The 21,643-nt window shown below is 40.5% G+C and overlaps 1 protein-coding gene, 1 long non-coding RNA gene and 1 other non-coding gene across 3 annotated transcripts; 1 reads left to right on the top strand and 2 right to left on the bottom strand.

The window, feature by feature from the left end:
• Positions 1 to 208: 208 nt before the first annotated feature.
• Positions 209 to 4,775, top strand: LOC119617094. The gene is made up of 2 exons (XR_005233276.1): positions 209 to 576; positions 1,663 to 4,775. It is a non-coding gene; the product is annotated as an uncharacterized LOC119617094 (long non-coding RNA).
• trnas-cga lies at positions 458 to 539 on the bottom strand. The gene has a single exon. It is a non-coding gene; the product is annotated as a tRNA-Ser (tRNA).
• On the bottom strand, positions 3,236 to 21,516 carry cavin2 (caveolae associated protein 2). The gene is made up of 2 exons (XM_017430387.3): positions 20,852 to 21,516; positions 3,236 to 7,211 (listed from the first exon to the last, which is right to left on the bottom strand). The coding sequence occupies exons 1-2, from the start codon at positions 21,395 to 21,397 to the stop codon at positions 6,336 to 6,338; spliced, it is 1,422 nt and encodes a 473-aa protein (XP_017285876.1). The 5' UTR covers positions 21,398 to 21,516; the 3' UTR covers positions 3,236 to 6,335.
• Between the last annotated feature and the right edge of the window lie 127 nt (positions 21,517 to 21,643).

Below are 21,643 nucleotides of genomic sequence, written 5' to 3'. Positions count from 1 at the left end.
TACGTTATCAAACACATCAAGAAAAATCGCGAAACCTCACCTGGCTTCTGCTGCTCTGAGAACGATGTATTAAGAAAAATAACCAAAAATCTTGAAAGGCGGTTCTTGCTCACGATCGATTTACAGCTAAGGAAGTAGTTGGTTCCTACCTGCTATGAGGGTTTTATCGCGAGAAGTGGCGGCATTTACGAGACTTCGATATAAACGGTCTTTTCGTGTTTGCATATGGTTTGTACATGATAGATATATGTTACATATATATTTTTTCTCGTTACATTACATAACGAATGCATGATCTTTTTACCGCTTACAGGCTCGCGTTGTTTAAAATACAAAAAAAGGAAAAAAAAAAAAGTCGGTCGACAAATGCGTCGCGAAATGAACGTATTGTGCAACACCGGCGAGTTTTGCGCTATTTTGATATGATTATTAAAACATCAGACGCCAAAAGGAAGCTCGTCACGAACAGGATTCGAACCTGTGCGGGGAAACCCCATTGGATTTCGAGTCCAACGCCTTAACCTCTCGGCCACCGTGACAATACACAACAATGCGGTATGCATGGTGAATTTAAAGGTACATTCCAACCATTTATTGATTCATTATGTCTATTAAAGGCTTTACTTAAACGTTTCCATCTGTTGAGTTATGATTAAATAAACTATAGGTATTGCCAACAGATGATGAAGTGAAAGAAGCACAGGATGTTGTTGTTTTAAACATTAGAGGGAGACAAACACCACCAAACCACCACTCCTCAAATAAAAAAATGAGGTTTTCCTCGCAGTGACATTTATTTAATTCTGAATTTTCACTTAATCACCTTTTCATGCCCTTTTACTTTTATGCCATCTTGTAATTTCCAACTGATTACCTCAAAAATGCAAATAAAAAAACAGATTTACCTTAAAGAGGGAGCAGTATCCATGGTTCATCGTTTCCAAATAGTTCATTTAAAACAACTAGTTAAATACAGTCAGTCGACAATTAATTCCTTAAATTGACTGAATGTCAAATTGGTAATCACACAAAAATTATTATTATATCTTTTTGAGCAGTAACTGTTATCATGAATATAAAACTATATAGCTTTCATTTCATATTTTTACTACTAATGTAGATTAAACTATGCGTTAACTTGTCTTTTGTGGGTAATTAAGCCCTCTTGGGGGTAACATTTACTGTTGTAATGCAGTAAATGTGTTTTCTTGTAGCACAGTCGGTCTTTTTGTCGTACCACTACCAACTTAGTGTTATCGTTTAAATGTTTCATAGAACATCCAGTTTTAATCCTACTTTTTTAGTCAAAGTCAAACACAAAGTAACCAAATACAGATACTTCTGCTTCACGTTTCATAGAAGCTTAGGAAGATAAAGCAGTAGTAGCTGAGAGTCATCTCCAGCACTAACAGATCACGACAGATCTTTGTTTTTAAACTTTGACAGCCAAGATGATGGGCGATATGTATTCTTTCGAAGAATTCCTGTTTATCTGTTGTTGTTTTGATAGCCAAATGAGATATAAAAGCAAACAGAAAGTCAGTTTATAGCCATCTTTTCAGTGTGAAATCTTATTTATTGAGATTTATGTTGTTCCCTGCACAAACCCACTCCGATCTAAGTTGTTTTTTCCTGTTGTTGTTCCACTGTAACAACTTTAAGGACAATGGAGTGCCGAAACGGTGGAAGAAAACGATCCTGGAAAGCCAGACCAATCCGCGGGATTTGTTATCAGAGGCGGGCTGGGAGTGTATATAAGCAACGTCTGTAACAATACAAAGCGACATCTGGGCCAACTGGATTAGAAGTCCCTGGGTCCTGCTGAGACGTAACACCAAACGTTGCAGAGATTTGCCAAGTCTTGTCTGGGTGAAGACGGCATGAACGTCCCGTCTCCAGACACATGAGATGCTGCCAGTCAACCAGTTTAAAGACAAGATATTTAATCAGTAATAATATCAGGGAGGATGAGTGTGAGGACAGTGAGAAGAAGTTAGAAATAAGTTTCTTTTCTGTAAAAACTGTCAGCAGATTTCAAATACAGTTTATTATCTGGACATTTGGAAGAAAACTGGTCCAAAACCTCTCTGGGAATCCTTAAAAACTTAATCTCAGATACGAAAATTAAACTCTTTGGAGATTAATTGTGTTGTAGCAACTGTTCATTGTGACTCCACCCGTTAGTTTTATCTAATCTTAAATTCACATATAAATGCTCTGATTTCATGCACTGCTGTTTAAACAAAGGTTGAGCAACTGGACCACTCCTTTTTTTTAAAACCTAAATCAGCACAATGACATGCAGTTGGTGTTTTTGAGCATCTGCAGTCATACTTAGACTTTGAGGAGGAGGCAACATGTTCAGCATTATCAGAACATGAATAATAATGAAAAAGAACGTACATTTCAGCTCCAAATAAAAACAAAGACATCATTTTAGAGTTATAAATCTTTATTGATGAATGCAACACTAATTACCAAAGAAATGTCTGCATGTTTACAAGATGTGGAATCACTAAAGTGGAAACTTCTGTGAGGGAATCTTTGGTTTAAGTGGCTAAAAATTAAAAAAACAATGATGTTAACAGAAGTTATCACTACTTGACAAAGTCTGTGGTACATTTTAACATTTTGCAAAAAGTAGTTTTATGATCCAGATTTAACGGGATCATTTCAAAATACACATAAAGCATTTTTTTATTATTATTAGCAGACAGATATCACAAAGTAACACATAACGAGCAAACTGATAAAACTAACAAGCCCTTTTCAGTAGCGTGATTTATGGAAAAATAAAACTCAATGGAAAAACAAAATACAAAACAGTTGCAGAAGTTCGTAAAATACAGACAGAAAAGTTGTTTAAAAGCAGAATATATGTCTATTTTTTCTTATTTTTTTTTTATTTCAGATCCCACAGATTATGTTATTTAACCCAAAACCACCCGTGAAGTCCTGTTACTCCACATGCTGCACTTTGCTCATGTTTAACAGTTCTAGTTCTGCTCAAAAATACACATAAACATAAGAATAAAAACAATTTCTCAAATTAATTTCAACTACTCCTAAATGATAAATGAGCAGGCTTTCATTAAAAGTAAAATCTGATTGTCCTGATTGTCAAAAATATTTATATATTATCAAATATATTTACTAATACATGTTTTAGTATTTATTAGAATAAGGATTATGACAGCATTTTATGTTTTTTATTAACAAACACCTGTAAATACAGTCCTCTCTTTTTAAATATTTTGTTTCCAAGCAGCCAAACTTTCTTGTAAAGTTTTTTTTTTTTTGTACTTTGCCTAAATGACCATTTCAATAAGATCTTTAGGCTTTTTGTTACCAGCTGCCTGTCACAAAAACACAATTTCTTCTAAGATTTTAGCTCCAACAAGAAGATTACCAAAGAGTTATTAGTTTTTTGCTGGATTTTCTACATTTTTTAAAAACGTGCCTTTCAGATGTTGCTCATGTGCTTGGCGTAATTCTAAGACTTGACATTTTTGTCCTCCACTTGTGCAAACATTGCACATGTCATGATCAGGGACTGAATAAAAAAACTCCAAAGAAAACTGTTAAAGGCTCCCAGAAAGCCACTTTAAGTCCGGTTTAAAACATTACAAGAAAGCCTGGCTCCCTGCAAGAGAAGTTCGAAGAACCTTGGGGTGGTTTAAAACTTTTGCACAGCAGTTTCTTCCATTTGCAGTCAGGGAAGCTGTATCGTGCTAAATTCTTCTAATTGCATCACTTTCCTGACACACACATTTGTCTCACAGCAGAATTTTGCTTGATTTGTTATTAAAAGTAGTAAATATATTAATAACAGTGTAGGTGTTCATTTCCCATTTTGAATTTTCCCAATAATTTCACAAAAAAAAATAGAACTAACACTTTAAAAGTTACATTTAGTTATGTAATGTACAACAACATCCCTAAAAACAGAATATAAGGACTTTTTCCCGCCCATCAAAACGTCCTACACATGCTGTAGCATTGACATGCAGATGGGATTAGTTTGTGATTTATCGGATTAGTAAATCTGGTTTTGTTCACAGTCACAGATTACCTTTTCTACACTAAATGTGGTGCTTTGTGCACTTTCAGATGAGACTCATTTTAATGGATCCAGCTGAAATTCCTGCAGATTTTACACAAAAATGACCTGCGCCACCATACGTCTTTTTTATGATTTACCTCTTTCAGAATCAGTATAATGAACAGTCAAGTTGAAACAGAGGCTGCCCAATCCTGCAGTTCCAGTATGTGCATCCCATAAAAGAAGTTTCAATTCCCACGATCAAATACATTACAGACTCAACTTCGATGCCTCTCTGCAGAAATGCATGCACGCCTTCACCAAAGGCAACTTTATCTTCCTTTCCAAACACCTGAAGTAGTTTCCCACAGTTGTCCTCCTTCCACAGCAAGCTCCTGTCTGGGAGCCCCAACAGGAGCAGAACACCTGTGGCTCCACCGAGCCTCATCCACATTCAACAAGGAGGCCAGGGCCGTGAAAAATGGGCCGAGCAGGGGCCATCCGTCAAAGCTAGGAATGCTGCCCTCTGCTTTTTTATCTACTTGGTGTAAGTTCTCCGGTATCTGGATCCTTGGCACCTGGTGGAACTTCACTAAATTCATATTTTAGGAAAGTTATGGCATTACACAACCTGCTGCTGAGGCTGGTAAAGCTTCAACATTGAAAGACATGAGGAAAGTCATGTAGATGTCATTTATTTTGGTAAAAATAACTACTGGAAAATACTAGAAAATCCTCAAAGAAAAAAACAAAGATTCCTAGCATGTTTTACTCTCACTCTTATCTACAAAAAAACATAGGAATCTATAATCTCCACTCCTAATGAGTGTAATTATTCAAACTAGCTTGTGAGTTAAAGGAAAATGCCTCTGACTCAGCATTTATCAGGGAAGAGGGTGAAAGGGCTCCGAACCACTTTAAAGATTGTGTTCTTGTCAAAAATGATGAAGCTGAATAACATTTCACCTGATAAATTATGGATACTTGATGAAAAATATCTTCTAAACACCTAAACACCATATGATATCTATGAAAAATTATACTTTTAAAAGGAAAAAGGTGCTTACTGCAAAGGATGAAATTAAAGATAAAAATGTTATTCTGAACTACATCAAATGGTGCAGTTTAGAAGAATTTACTCCAGTAGATTTCCTTATATATTGATATGCCATTTTGAAATCCAGCTACCCACTCAACAAGTCTGAGCTTCAACTTCTCGACCCCTAACGACTCTTGACCTATATTCACCTGTTTTTATAGGTTCACAAATTTTGCTTGCAAATGTTTCATTTTAAGGACACACTAATCATCGATATGAGAACATAATTGTGCAGATTTTCTTTCTTACTTTAGGAATTCTTTCACAACATTGCAATGAGCACCTTTAGGTAAACTCATCTCAAATGCTTAAAAGTCTCACAAACAAACAAACACACAAAAATAAGCTAAAAACAAAAAGGAGGTTGCAAAAAGGGGTGCAAAGGTGACGCTGTTTCCTTATAAAAGCCTGTATGATCACAAAACCTCTATATTTATACATCTATTTTCTTTGTAATATAGGATTATTTTCAGTTGTTGTTTGAACGGCAATTATCTAGTATTACTACAACATGCAACTCATTATGTTCTAAATAGGTTATGAATGAAAATGCCAGGAAATAAGAAACCAGATCCCATCAAGAGACTAGGATAGCTGCATAACTGAGACAAGATAGAGGCACTTAGGTTACTGAAGTCACCTGTTAGCTGCCTCAGCTCAGGCCTAACCAAAAAAACCAAAAAAAATCCAATAAACAACCTCAAACCACTGCTTACAAACACCCCAGGGCCTGTTCACTTAAAATGCAAAAACTCCTCATTCCAATTCTAACACAACCTGGCAACACACTGCCTCCGCAGGCTGTGGGCTGCACCACTGTTCCCAAAGATTTACTGTTTTTACAACAAAAAAAAATAATAAAAGAACAAGAGAGGTTGTTTTTTTTTTAAATGAGGGGAAAAGGGACCACAGGCAGACAAACACAGCAGGAGGAGGATGGGAAATGTGCACCTGTTTCTGTGGTGGCACCAGCTGAAGGAAGAGTTATGGTGTTTTTCTGTAAAGCTGCTTCTAAGGAGGACTTGTATTGGATCACTCATTTAAAATTTAGAGACTTATTATGTTTGGATATTGAGAATGTGCTTTGTTACAACCAAAAAGGATCACTTGTGCACATTCTGTAATTTTAGAAACTTGAGGATAAAAAAATAAAATAAAAAAGGTAAAACTGATGAGTAAAACTGAATAATAATATTAAGACACTTGCTCCACAGCAATTGTTTCTGTGGGAATCTGGGCCTCGGCTATTTTCTCAGCTGGGCTTTCCTGTTTCTCTTCTTCCTTTTCTTTCTCTTCCTCCTCCTTGCCGACATCTTTGTCATGCTCTGGGACCGCCAGGCCAGCCTCACCATCACCATTTATTTTGCACTCAACGCTGGGGGTTTTTCCGTTGAATGACACCTCTGCCTTCACGCTCTCTGGGTTGGAGGAATTCAGCGTCTCCTGGATCACCTCCACGACACCCTCTGGGGTGTGCACCTCTGGCGAGGAAATCTCCCCATCTAGGCCCGTCAAAGGGGGTATATCCACACGGACTTCCTCCACTGATGCGGTGATTTCGGGTGTAGGAGTCTCCCCATCTCGAACCTTCTTGACTTTAAAGGTCATGGGAGAAACCTTGAAAGAGGAGGATTTGGCGGTTGGGCTCTTGGGGTGATTCGGTGTGAAGCTCTTCTTTAGTTTCTCACGCTTCTCTACTGGCACGATCTTGGAGGAGATCTGGGTCATCTTCTTCTCAATGTTCTGACGCGTGAAGGCCTTCTTCAGGGAGTCGACTTTCTTCAGACTGTTGCGCTTGAACTGGTCAGCCCTCCTCTCAAATCTGACAGGAGCGACTCCGGCACCCTCGCAATCCAGCACCTCTTCATTCCCTAGCTGTGATGTTGAAAAATCAAACTCATCATCCGAGGACAGGCTGACGGTCTGGAGAGCCTCATCTTGGGTGCGGATGGCCTCAACAGAGCCTGTAACAGACGGAGTCGGATGGGTGGACTCCGCATCGTACTGGCTCGGTTGTGGGGTCTTGAGGGAGTCCTTGACAACCACATTAGCAGGGATCTCATTGTCTTCCTACAAAGAGAAAAAAAGAGGAATGTTAAGAGGGCAATTCTTTGGATAGGCTGTTTTACAGCAAGATAAAGGCTAAAAGTTTTATTTTTTTGAACTGGTACTGTTTTCAACTTTAGGTTTGTGGGGATGTCCACAAAATTCAAAATTTTTAAAGCAACAATCCCTCAATTTTGCACAAAACCAGTGGTGCCACCAAGTGGGGGCGATGTCTACCCCTATAAATTTACATATGGCTTTTGGGTTTTTGTGTGCTGGGAAAGATTAATTTACGGCTAGTCTGAACAGAACCAAGACCAGAGTGGATTTCTGCCACCCAGTTTATCCACATGTCCTTTCGTATTCCCTTCCATTGTGGTCAGTTCCACATTACATGTTCATTTTAATTAAATTCCATGATTATTTGCAAGCACAAAAAGAAGCAGTAGCAGCTACTATAGCACTTACAAAGTCGTCCGGGGAACTTCAGCAATAATTTTATAAGGTTTCTTTCAAAATTTTAAATTATAGCATTTGCATGAAGTACTATGACATTTTGAAGATCAATTTGAGCAAAGTTTGTCATCTTAAAATGGCTCCAAATCTGAAAATTTCATAGTGGCTCACACAGGTGCTATTATTAAAACCTTTGGCAGAACTGTTATAATGTGTTACTGGCAGTGGTAAAGTTTATGAAGCAGCGTTTCCATTATTGCCAATACGGTTTTGAAGTCTGGAGTTGTTTTAAAACAACAGCAGTCCACTTTGGACTGAACTCAGCTCATCTGTTCTGTTAGAATTAAACCATTTCACCAAACTGAAGTTACTCAAAGATCCAACAAAATAACCTATGCACAGAATCCATAAAAAAGGTCCAAACTATACTTTTAAATAGGCTTTTTTGTTGCACATGATTAAAGAGCAGTCTTGAAGAAATACTTGTTTTTAGCAGAGAGCTGTGTTTAATAAAATCTGATATCTAGGCTTGGTCTTTTTGTAAAAGGCTGAAGAAACCAGTCTCTGCACGCCTCCCTGATCTTCTCCAACATTCTGAGAAATTCCATTTACTTCTTTCAAAGGAGTCCAACACCTTTTTAAACTTCTCGCTGCCACCAGCCCCACACCCGTGAACACGGTGATAACCATAAACAGAGTGAGAACGAGAGCAATGAGTTTAATATCCAGAGTTTCTGTGATTAACTTTATCTTCTTTCTTCCGTTCCTTTGACTTACTGCCCACTCATCTGTGCATAGCCAGGCCCAAGCAGAAACACACCTTCAATACTCTCCTTGCCTGGGGATTTACGAGTTAAAGCTCCCACCCCCTCGATCGCCTGTATCCATTCACACCCAGGAGTAAGCGAAGGTGCAGCTCCAGTAGTTGACATACTCTACTAAACCCGTGAAATGCTCATAAACAAACCCTCCTGCTTGACAGCTCAAAGTATCACCAGTGCATTCCAGTTTTGAGTTAATGTAGCACACTGTATAGTAAATTTCACTGTTTTACGGTCAACATCATGTGCCTTTTTATGGCTTTATTAACTTGAACAGTAGCCTCTTTTTTTTTTTTGCCAGTAAAAAAAAAAAAACCAGGCGAGAGTTTGAAGAACACGAGTACTGAGCCGAACATTTCTGATCAGTCGTTTTCTCGACGCAGTAAACATTTTTGACATGCTTGCACTGAAAGCAGCAGTTGAGGCCACTTTCACCTTCAGTGTGCTGATTGAGCGTGAACTAAACTATGAGTGCAGTTCAGAGAATGCAAGGCAGCCCCAAAGACAAAACGGGAGTGCTTCTAGCAACAGAAGGTCTCCACATTCCATTTTCACTAAGGTGCAATTGACAAATTAACAAACCGTGTCAACCGGGTGGGTACGAAGAACCTTCTGTTCAGATCTTTTCAGCTCACTCATTTATCTGTGTATTTATAAAAAGTCACAGTAATTTAGGTCCTGTATATATCAGATCTGACACATTGCTGTGTCTGACAATGGGTGCTCTCAGACTGATCATATTAACTGTTTGTCATTTTACTCCAATAAATTCAAGACCATTTATTAAAGAAATGCATATCACCCGCCGTGGAGTATATGTTGAGGATGACTCTGTTACTACCACACAAACTTTACTTTAATACCTCTACTTTGAGCACGTTTTAGCCATTTTTCTGTTAAAGCTGTGGCAGACATTTTGATTTGACTACAAATGTAGATGTCCATCCATTGATTCCTTTCTCCATCCAGTGGTTCATGAGATATTGTGCTAACAGTGCAGACAAACAAGCACATGCAGCTGTAGGCAGCCCATAATTAAAATTTATATCAATCAGTTCTGTTACTATCAAACTCAATTTATTCAAACAAGCTTTGCATCACTAATGTATGAATGTAACCCATCAAGGAGTTTTACTTGGTTTGAACCAAACACTGATTTACTCATTTATCCCACACACACCTTGTTGTTTTTAAGCCAACCTTGCAGACACCTGATATCTCCAGAAATAATCTCAAACATGCAGCTGTGGGCCAAGCATGTGTGTTATCTCCATCCTAATGCTAATAAATCTGTCAGCGCGTTCTGATAAAAGGGCACAGTATCAAAAAATAAATAAAAGAAAAGAATGAGGACATATTTTAAAGAGGAGGGGGGTAAAAGACAAAAGCTTCAGGGTTTTAAAGAATGCAGGAGAAAAATATCAAAACAAGGTTGACGAGTTAAAATTAATTTCTTTCAAAGGGACATTTTGACCGAGTTAAAGGGATTGAAGAGCCACAAACTGAGCTTAATTTAATTTGTAAAAAAAAAAGCACAAATGACCGTTTTCTTTTGCATGACAACATCTTGCATTTTTGCAAACTATAGAATGATTTGAATGGATAGTTTGTCAGGTAGATATCTCAGAAGTCCCTTTAAGGGCTTTTTAAATCAACCGCTGTCATAAAAGTTGGGCAATCATGTAATAGTCTGTGTCTGTGTGTTTATTCTTCTGTTTACAAACTATCTCACATACAAACATAGTGAACCTGTGACAGAAAAGTCCTGACAAAAATACTCACTGGTGAAGGAAGAAACCTTGTTTTAACAGTCTCCATGTCTAAAATCCTGTTTCTTTATTAGTTCATTTCAAGATGGGGTTTATGTGTAAGAAGATGTCAAAAGGGCTTAAAGGCTGCTTTTGACCCTTGGGCTTGAAATCACCCCGTGTGTCCCAACATGTTAACGCTGTCAGGCTTTATTTTAGGCAACAGCTTACTTTGGTTCATAATAACCATTAATGTCATTTGGATACAATAAAAAGACGTTAGTATTTGGTCTGTGTTAAGGTTGGGAAAGGAAAAGAAAAAACATGGCCGCTGCTCGCTCTGCTGATCACCTTCATGCAGAACTCATTGTTGAACACTTGCATGAGTGTTACTCATAATGAGTTCAGCCTTGCAACGTGACTCCAGAAGGCTCACCTCTAGGAATATATGAGTTCAACATGTCAAAAAACTGATGATGTTTTATTCAAGAAAGCCTAATAAATAAAAGAAATTGCACTTAACTGGCTTCTTTTCACCTCTAGCAAAGTGTTTCCTGATAATAAAGACAAAATGTCTTCCTTTGCTGGGGCAAAGGTGTCTAAAGATTGGCTCTGGTTCCAGTCGGGACACGCCGCAGCCTTTTGGTTTCGGCTCAGACATGTTTGATGTAATCTGTGTGGAGTGAAGTCTGTGGGAGGCAGAGACGGAGACCGAACTATCCAAACTAATCACCTACAGTTTGACTTCATATACAGGAGCTGCTGCATCCGTGCAGCTTTATGGATTGATTTCCAGTGATAAATGCCATCTGTGCTTCACTCTGTCAATATTATCTGACCACTGCTGCTTGTGACAGCACACTAACAATGCTGAGGGTGTTTCCAGCTCCCATCACTGCAACATGGACAATATCACATTTAGAAGCTTTTTAATACAAATATTTTTTCCCCTTAATGTGGTTATATTAAAAAATGTGTTTTGTTTTTTTTTCTTGGCTGCTCAGATAGTAAAACTGCAGAAAAAATGTCCATGTCCCCAATTTAACCCCCCCACCCATCTCAGCATCCAAGCCACAATAAACATTTTTCTCCTAAGTACCGTTTGACCCAGGACTGTCCTGTTTGTTTGCGTGTGGAGCCTCGCTTTCTGGCATTTTCTCCTGGGAACCTTGTTAATTAACATCCCTTCAGAGGAAAGACTCATTAGTCTCGGAGAATGTGCATCGTTTTTTTTTTCTTTCCACCAGTTTGTACATGTGGGCAGCCATGTTGGACAAGAGCTATTGTTTCAAGGCAAAAAGTGTTCAAAAGTGCAAAAAAAAACAAAGATAATTTGGTGTGACAGCGAGTTGAACGTGGAATAAAGGGTCCGTACTTCAGAGTTATTTTGTGCTGTTATGTAATGCAGTTCAAGGTGGTATTTATCCGTTCTGTGGTAGAACTGCCATCTAATTGCAGGACTAAAAGCCAGGCAGTTCTTTAGAGTCTGTTACGCTGCTTAAACAGAGCCATCAGGGTGGGGCACAAGGATTGAAACTAAGTCAAGAAAAAAAAACATGGGCTCACGTTACCAAGTGAATGACTCGATCTGTAACAGTATACCTTTATTTAGGCTTTTTTTTCTAGTTCATCTTTATTTCTACGCACACCTACCTATTTATTTTGAATGAGTAGGTGTGCCCAGACCTTTAACTGGTGTTGGTTTCCTTTTAACCTCACCTACGAAGGCTGCTGTAACCTTAGAGGAAAGGTTCAACCGTTCTGAAGTGGCTTTTTTTGTAAATGTTGGAAGTTATATCTTGTAGATAACTTCTTGAACCTGAATTTGGAGAAAGAGTTTAATCCTGACAGGACTGATGGGCTAACAGGTAGTTCAATTACAGTCTTTAGACGGCAGCGGTATTAGTGCTGGTTAGCTCATCAGTCCTGTCATGGTTAAACTATTTCTCCAAACTGAGACCATTTAAAAAGCTATCTACAACAAGTAGAATACTTAGCAGGCTATCACACACAAGAAAGACAAAAAAAGTGGAAGAAAGTGGACTGATTTAAACCTAAAGTGTTTTTTGTTTTGGGAAGTTTTTGTAAAAGTCAAAAAATTATCAAATTTTCATCTGCTCACTTAATCAGTCCCTTATTTTAGTCTTATTTTGCTACAAAAGCTGATAAATGATCTAATCAGTGAACACGTATAACAAACAGGAAGTTCCAGGTTTACCTTTTCGTTTCAGTGGGTTAATCTGTTACTCAGGTGTGGCTTCTTGGTCCTTCCTACAGTAAATGGAGGTTCCCTTAATCCTACAAAGTGAGGTTGGTACAGGTGTGTTGGTTACAGTAAGTGCCTCCAGCAAGGAATTCACCAATTAAAGCGACATCATCACACAGAATTGTATTTTATGTGCTGACAATTATTACTGATATGTTTCCTGGAGCTCTTTAATGGGAGTGAAGAAACAAAAAAACTTGAGTTACAATAATAAACAAAGAGGAAAAAAGAAGAACAGGTTTGTGGTTTTTCGTCTTTTTATAAACTATCTGCAACACAATCCAGCTGATTTAAAGTGTGAACTGATCCACTCTGTGTCACACGGCAGCTCCTGGCCCATCCAGTCAGGGAACAATGGCTGCTCCACCTTCTCCGCCTGAAACTCGTGCAAATTTCCCCTCATCTGCATATGCTTTGATTACAGCACATCTTTCCCAGTGAAGAGCACAGAGACCTGCTGGGCTTGTTGCACAACACCCCCCCAACACCACCACCACCACACACACCCAGACTGCAAGAAGAGCCATCTGCGGATACAGGAAGGAAGGAGGAAGGAAAGCAAATAAAACTCAGATTTGTCATTGGTCTGTGCTAACCCAAAACATGATAAACTCATGTACTCCGCAGTGCATGGAAGCTTTTATCCCAACATTGACATCTTAAAGTCCCATACCTCTGAACGGCCAACCTGGGAATCTAAACATCGTAATAAATCTCTCTTTAACAACGCCATGCCAATTCTGAGACGTGCCTCTTGGCATATTACCCACAAACCTTTGCATAACAAGTTTGGGCATTCTTTTACCTTCACACCCCTCCCATTTCTGTCACAGTGAAAGAAAACAGCATGTTTACCCCGCCTGATCACAGGACAGACGTGAAGCCATGCTGACACGATGGTAAAATGGAGACTGCTGTAATCCCAGAAAGGCCACCGTTATTATCCCAGGTCATGAGGAAAACCCTCTCAGGACAACTTGTAATTTACAGTTTATAACACACTTTGGACTATGATGCATTTTATTTTCTTAGACTTGTAATGTCATGGCTGACTAAGAGCTCCAGTATGTGAGTCTCTGCCTTTCTTCATCAACCAGATTGCATCAGTAAACTTTCCCATCTCGTTCTGCTCCTAACCTTTGCTGTGGATTCCTTCCATCCTTCTTCACAGAGTCACTGTGAGCTTCCAGCACATTTACGGCTCCAGGTTCTGCTGTTCTGACAATGCAAATCCCATTTTGTTGTGCTCATGTTCAAATCCTCAGAGATCTGGCAGCTCAGACCCATTCTCCTTCATATCTGAGTCATTGTTTGATAAAGGCAGCGCAGAGATAAGTCTGCTTACAATTCCTCATTGTTTATTCTCTACAGAAAGGTTAAAGGGCATGCGTATCCATCGTAAAAGAATCAGGAAATCATTGTGACAATTTATATTTTCATGATTTAGGAAAAAAAATGAAAAGGAAACACTGGGAACAAACAAACAAAACAGTTGTTTCCTTTGCCTGACATCAGTGTAAAGAACATAAAAATCCAGAATCCACACGTGGACGGCGTTTTGTGAACGTGCAAAGATTATTATTTTCATTCATTTTTAGTTTTTTTCAGCTTTGAGGCATTTTAGGAGCCCCTGAAGTGCATTTTTGGAAACCAGGTTCCAGAGTTATTAAATCTTGAAACGCCATCTTTGTGTTTTTGTGTGGACAGCCTAAACACGATGATGTTATAGATTCACCTCTGACCTAACCCACGAGCCCCAACATGACAGACATAACAACAGATTTTACTGCATTTTTCCAACAGACAGACAAGGCTGATGAATAACTGAGCAAATAAAAGAAAATGTTTTATATCATTTTAACTGTCAGCAAAAAGACAAAAGCAAACATTGCAGAAAAAAATACACTGAACAAAAATATAAATTAAACACTTTTAGTTTTACTCCCATTTTTCAGGAGCTGAACTCAATGATCTAAGACTTTTTCTATGCACATAATACGCCTTTTTCTCTCAAATATTGTTCACAAGTTAGTGTAAATCTGTATATTTTAGAGTGACCTTTTATTGTGGTCATCCTAAGGCACACCTGTGCAGTAATCATGCCTTCTAATCAGCATCTTGATACGCCACACCTGAGGTGGATGGATCACCCCGGCAAAGGAGAAGTGCTCACTAACGCAGATTTATACTAATTTATGAACAATATTTGAGGAAAAAAAAGGCTGATTGTGTACATAGAAAGTCTTAGATTTGAGTTCAGTTCATGAAAAATCAGAGTAAAAATAAAAGTGTTGTTTATATTTTTGTTCAGTATATTAAAAACAAGAGGAAAACACCAACACTTGTGTATAACAAATCTGTTTCATATTTGAGCACTGAACAAAATCCTTCCCTCCAGCTGTATCTCACTCAAAGTGTCCATTATGTCCCCAGATTTGGACACGACTCCCGGTCACTTTTTGACACAAAGAAGAAGTTCCACTTTGTGGTCAGTCCACAAAAAAACATTTGGTTTTTGCTCTTGTTTTTTCTATACTCGTCTTTTTCTTTCTTACAGTTAAGAGCTTCAGGTCCACGTCTTCTATCCTGTTTCCAGTGTGTTTTCCTGTAGTTACTGCAACATTTCTGTATTTCAGAGTGAAAACATTTCTAATACCGTGTTTACAAGGATGTTTTTAAAAACAAACAAAAAGATTATTTGGAAAACCAGCGTTCCCATGTGGACAGGGCTTAAATATGTTTCTGTTTGTATTTACTTTATTGTCATTTGAATGTAAAATAGGAGAAAACAACACTCCAAGCCTTGTTCACTTATTTACAGCAATAGTATAATTAAAACCATCCTAAAAATAAACTCTTGGCATTTCCAAAACAAAGGAAGTCCTGTTCCTCGTGGCACAAGCTGGGAGTCAACACACAGCTTTGGTCTGGTGCTCTTCTTACTTTAACTACAAACAAAAATGGAAAACAAGATAATTTAACACAGCTTGACTGGTCTTGGTCGGCTGTTTGATCCTGAATAATCAATGTGTTGTGGCTGTTAATGCAGAGTCTCTGTGTAATTAAAGCTGAACTGGTATTTGACTGGAGGAATCTGCAGCTACAAACTTGCATTTGCCTCGGAGAGCGAACTAGTCGAGCAGACTCGTCAAACCTGAATTTGGGCAGGCAGAAAAGCGAAAAGGTGACACCATCTGCACACTTCGCTCAGTTTGAAAACTGCAGCTGAAATCCCCGATCAAAACTTAGTGTTGAGCTGCTGTCATCAGCCGAATACAGACCATACAGAATATTCACTTTAATACCTCTGCTCATCAGGTTTTTTCTCTATATTTATCTCTCGCTTATTGTTCTTCCATATCCGCTGGAAACCCAAAGGATTATCCGAGGAATGAACCCCAACGGAAAAGTAAGAATGATAACAAAGCAGGAACTCTCGCTGTAAACAAACATCCTTGTTCATTTAGGAAATACACACATATTATGGTTGACAGCAGGTTTATTCTTCTTGCATCTCTAAAAATACTTCAATAAATGCATTTCTTTTGCACCATTAAGCTCAAGTTTGAAGGTTTGCAAACTTAATCTGACCTAAATAGTATTAAGTGGAACAAGATTTGTTCTGAGCAGAACTGGTTTATCCAGTTAACAATAGCTTCGTAAGCTTAACCAACAACAATTAATTACCTTTTTTTTCTTCAAAATGTTTCAGTAAATCTTTCTGACTTTTCGGTGCCGCATATCTGAAGGCAGAAACACCTTCCAGCTGGTGTTATATATCACCCAGCACATCTAAGCTGTAGCCTCCAGCCAGCGGCCTGCTCCAACCTGTGGGATGGATCTGATTCCACAGTCAGCACACAAAATATGAGCTCTAGTTATGCTCCAGTATTTAACCCCCAATGACTACGTATACCTTCAGGAAGGAAGCTCGTTTTCTCACTCACTCTGGTTTGCAGTAAAGCGTCCGTCGCTGGAGTTTAAAGTTCACCTTTGGGACATTCAGGGAGAAAGTGCAACATACTACCTGTGATTTTGTAAACCCCCCCCCGTGATGCATTGACAGGTTAAAGGACAAAACGAATGCCAGGATTGAGAACATCAATGTTTTGGCCAGTAGAAATTATACTGAACAAGGCTGCTGCGAATAGTCGGCTTAATCAAAATCAATGTTTTTGGTCAACACAGTTTCTGACTTTATCTTTTAATTTCTTAATCATTTCAAATGAAATAACAACCATTTTTCTCCATGTCACCAGCATGTGCTGTGTATGTCTGTGAGGTTCCTGTTGCCTCCGTTCAAAGTACAGTTTCTGCAAAACAAGCTGGTTTCCAAAAGTTTCCAAAGGCCGAAGGAGTCTAAAATATGGGAGTAGAGAAAAAGAAACCAAATATTTATTTTTACATTTTCGACCAGAGTTAGGCACCAAGTACACGTAAACGTTGGGGCGAGGCCGGAAACAGGAAGACCAGTTTTTCCCTCCATCTTAGACCTCGAGGACAGTAGAAAGACATAAAAAAAGAGAACAGGTTTGACTTCCTGCTTCTTAAAGCTGAGATTAAGTGCCAACCTTTAGTTAAGTGTGGATACACAAAAGCTCTCTGACGATCGGTAGCAAAGCAAACAAAATGTCAAAGGCGTGACTTCAGCCGAACACTTCCAACCTTCACCTTCTGTAGTAAATATGACGCAGAACGCACCAATCAATGGAAAACTGTTTAAAATTAAACCGATTTCAGTTAATAAATGTGTAAAGTGAATGAATACTCCTTCCTGCAGCTCTGTGTTTGTTTTGGTTGCAGAGTAGTTTGTTTTGTTTTTTTTTAATCCCAAAGAGATATGAAAGTTCTTTGATGGCACATAAGACCGACTCACTGAGACACACTGGCTGCTTGATGGTTAGAGATCCTAAAAAATCCAAACAATCATCCTCTTTCAATCTCATCGACTCTTCTTACACCTAAACCATGCAAAGTGACAGCTCGATTCTCACAACGCTCAAATTTATTCTGATGTTGGGATTCACCAAATTGGTCTGATGAATTTGTGTTGTGAAAAAAAGAAATGAGGAAATTAGAATCCATCTGGAAATAAACAACTACTTTTGCAGGAAATTAAATTGTTCCAGTGCTGGTCAGACCCTCAGGTAATGAGCCTTTAAAACAAATCAAAATACAACTTATCTGTGATTCAACATCTTCCCTCTCCAAACAGAAATAAGAAATTATCAAATGAGTCTCTATGCTGTACACAATAGTCTCAAAAGGCTTGGAATTATGCATGTTTTATCTGTTTCAATCAGTGTGGGGAGGGGGGGTGTATAGGACAGGGCCATGAGGAGACAGGAAAAGCACTGGTGCACAAAAACTAAACAAACAAGGACCCAAGCAGCGTTAATTAAGCCCTCATTAGTCCTTGTTCTGCGCAGCAGAGCAGCAGAGCAGCAGACATCACTGTCCTGTCTGACCGACCACAGCCACAGCCCGGAGCTGGTTCGGACCTCTGCTCCCTGCAGCAGCGCCCGGATACCCACAGGCCTTTTGTGTTTCCACCTCAGCTGTCACATACAGGAAGATGACTGTTTCACATCAATTTAGCTGCAGAGAGAAAGGGCCCCACAGCCGATAGCTAAAGAGCTCGGCGTGTTGAGTTTGGTCACTGGTGCAAACGTGCCTTATCAAAGAGCAGCGTGTGCTATCGTGGGAGCTTTGAGGGAACGTGGACAGGTGGCTTGACCACAGATGGAAAAAGTAGTTGGATCCAAGCTGGGGTTTGGAGATTAAATAAAAAGATGAAGGGAGAAGCATGAGAGGTAAAACTGACCAAAATAAAATAAGCGATTAGGTGAAGCAGGAAGAGATGAGCACAGATAAAAGTCAGCAGAAAAGAAAAGAAGGCAGCGCTGAGTTCTTTCATGACTCCCTCCCCTCAGGCATCTCATTTACCACCGTTGGAGCTGCACACACCTGACCATCCAATGGGCAAGCTGCATGCTCACACACGCTGCGCACACAAGCCCGCGGGGTCATACCTGGCCTTACTGCACAAATCTTCAAACTCTGCACGCTCAGTCGAAGGAACAAGGAGAAATGCATTTTTAACTAGAGCCAACAAGGCCTGACCGACAGATTTGGTTGCTTTTTCTACGTGCTTCGATAATGCTAACATAATTTCAGTATATGAACAAACCACCCACCCCCACTTTTTTCCAAGCAACAAGTGTACCAAAGTGAGCAGCGATTCGAGCCAATCGATCTGCGGCGCCTCGCCTGCAGACACACATGAGCCGGCTCGTACAGGTTAAGGTCTTGGCACCTGTTGCATTTGAACAACAGAGCCTCAGTACCTGGGAAACCAGATAACAACAGTGGTTAAGAGCTCTCAGTAGCTCAGGCTGTGTCAACAATGGCCCCCCTTTTTCTCTACCTGGGCATGCACATGTACGAGCACGAGGAGAGCAAACTGTCCTCCTGTACGCGCTTTTATGGTCCAAGCTGCTTCAACAGGAAACACCTGCCACAATAAAGCTATAGCTTAATGTCCACAAAATAAGTCTGTACAAGCAGAACAGCTTTTAGTCTTGAAGCCTTGCGTTTATGAGAATGTTGTGGCTTATTTTCCTGAGTTTTACCTCAACAGGTGTGAAATGGCCGTTAAAGTTGGACCCATGTGGCTGTCTGAATTCTTACTGTAGGGTGTAAACAGATCTAGTCAAAGTCAGCGTCTGTAGCCCTCCTCTATTATCTGCAGCTCCATTCCCAGACACACCCTTCTCCTCCCGAGCCCAGTAGGAGAGGCTCATGTGGACGAGCCCTGCTGAGACCCATAAACGCATCACACAACGGGCTCATAACCTGCACCTTTTGCAGGATTCTCCTGTTGTTTACTACGCTAGCCTGCCTGTCTGAGGTCCAGTTTGGCAAGTTGTAATAAAGCGCCGTTCATGTACAGCCTGTCTGAGCCAGCTGGGTGCACAATGAATGTGATCCTGAACACACCTACAATGACAAGCAAATATGAATGCAAATATGAACCACAGAGCGAAGTCAGTCCTCGAACTGTGCTTTAAAGCTGCCTTTTTTAAATATATCATTAAGAATTCTACACCAGAGGTGAGCAGAGGACCATTTTTACTTAGTTAGAGACTGAAAGGCCACACACATTGAACTGAACCATACGTGCAGCGTAAGCAACATCCCATCATCTGCAAATACAGCAGTCAGAGCAAAACACTTGTTGTGTTTTGCTTGTGAAGCAACAAGTAGCTCACACTTGTTGCACCTTTTTAGATTGACATGTTTGGTTTTTCCAGTGATGACAAGCTTGTAGCAGAGCTGTCACGTTCGGCTGAAATGCAGCAACATTCCTTCAGCAGAATAAACACACAGCTTATAAACTTACACTTTGTGACGGTTGTTTTAGACGTTAATTTCTGTTCAGAAAAATGCAACATTTACAGGCATTTCCCTTCTTTTTAATGTTACAAACCTGGCAAAGAAAATCACCAAGCCTATTTCCGTTAATAAACTCCGCTCTTTGTTGTAACCGAGTAAAAAGCCAGAGTAGAACTTGAATGAACTTTTCTCAAGTTTCCTCAACAATTTATTGTCTTAACAACTGATTGTAGCCCACCTACATGAAAGATGGGCGATCATGTAACTGCCTCTGTATTCATTTGTCTGTCTGTTAGCAGAATAACTCATAAACCAGTGGATGAATTTCAACAAGCTGGTAAAAAAGCAAGTATTTGATGGACATCTTAACTTGATTCAAAATGGCCACCACAGCTAACTAAACGCAAAAGTGGCTGTATTGCCGTCAGTTACGCAGATACTGGGCTACGATTTGGCGTGGTAGTAACCGGGAGTCATCCGTGACTTCTAATCCAAGGGCAAAGAGATCAAGTCAGAACTTGTGAAATCTTGCATAACGTTGTTTTCAAGATCAGCCCCAAACGATAATAACTCTGTCAGCTTTCAACTTAAAAAGGTTTGGCTTCGGCATTAAAAACAGCAGGGATATTTAAGCCTTTAAGGAATGCTAGGCCTTTAATTTTAGGTTTAATTTGATGGTATCAAGGGCACGTCTGACCTGTACAGAGGGGCCGCTTCTGGCCCTCCAACCTCATTTTGCTCAAATGTTTTTAAATAAAAAATGACGAGATTTAAAACTGATGATTTGAACATATCCAACCCTGAGTTTTCATGTCTCACTGCAGGTTTAGCCCCAGCTCCACACCTTCACCTGCACAACATGGCCTTAATAAGACGCCTCAGTCCAAAACGCACTCAGCTGATGACGTCAGGGTGGAATCAGAGGCTGCTCGTGATCATTAAGTCAAATGTTAACTTCTGGTGCTTTCTGCGCCTCACCTGGAAGATGAGCACCTTGAAGTTGTTCCTCTTCAGCAGGTGGTTGTGGTTCGACTCCAGCTTCTTCACCTGCACCGCCTGTCTGTCCAGGCGCTCCTTCACCTCCTTCACGTGCACGTTGACTTTGCGGGACCTCTCCAGCAGCTTGGTGACGCAGGCGGAGGTGCCCAGGTGATTCTTGGTCAGGCGGGTGACGTCGCCCTGCAGCACGCGCACGGCCTGCTCCAGGTCGCCCTGGCGCGTCTCCATGCGCCGCTGGTTGTCCTGCACCGACTCCAGCATGTTGACCAGCTTGTCCAGCAGCGCCACCACGGTGATGGCGCTCACCTGGCCGGGGCTGCTCGGCCCCGCCGCCGTGGGGCTGGTGGGGCTCTTCAGGCCGAGCCGGGAGAGGGTGCCAATGGGGGTCGGGGTGGTGGGGGAGGAGGGGGCGGAGGAGCGGCTGGGCAGGAAGACCTCCGTGTTCTCGGGCTGCTGCTGCTGCGGGATGGTGTGGGTGCTGCCGGAGACGCTGCTGGCCTCGGCGCGGCTCGCCTCTTCTTCCATGGCTCACAGGTGGGCTCTCTCACCTGAACTTTCACCTGAACGAGCTGTCGGCCACTTCTGCCTCCAACTCCAGCTGCTCGCTGACTGACGGCGGGCTGCGGAACTTCTTGGAGTCGTTTCGGCCTCCACGCCCCTCTGACACACGCACGCACAAACACGCAGTGAACTTTTCAAAACACCTCCCCTGCGAGCCAAAGGGAGGGGCCAGGTCGCCATGGAAACCGCGCGGCGCAGGCCTATCCCCAC

The sequence above is a fragment of the Kryptolebias marmoratus genome, linkage group LG6 (assembly GCF_001649575.2).
Source record: "Kryptolebias marmoratus isolate JLee-2015 linkage group LG6, ASM164957v2, whole genome shotgun sequence".
In the NCBI taxonomy this organism is placed as follows: domain Eukaryota; kingdom Metazoa; phylum Chordata; class Actinopteri; order Cyprinodontiformes; family Rivulidae; genus Kryptolebias; species Kryptolebias marmoratus.
This window is presented reverse-complemented; position numbering and strand designations above follow the sequence as displayed.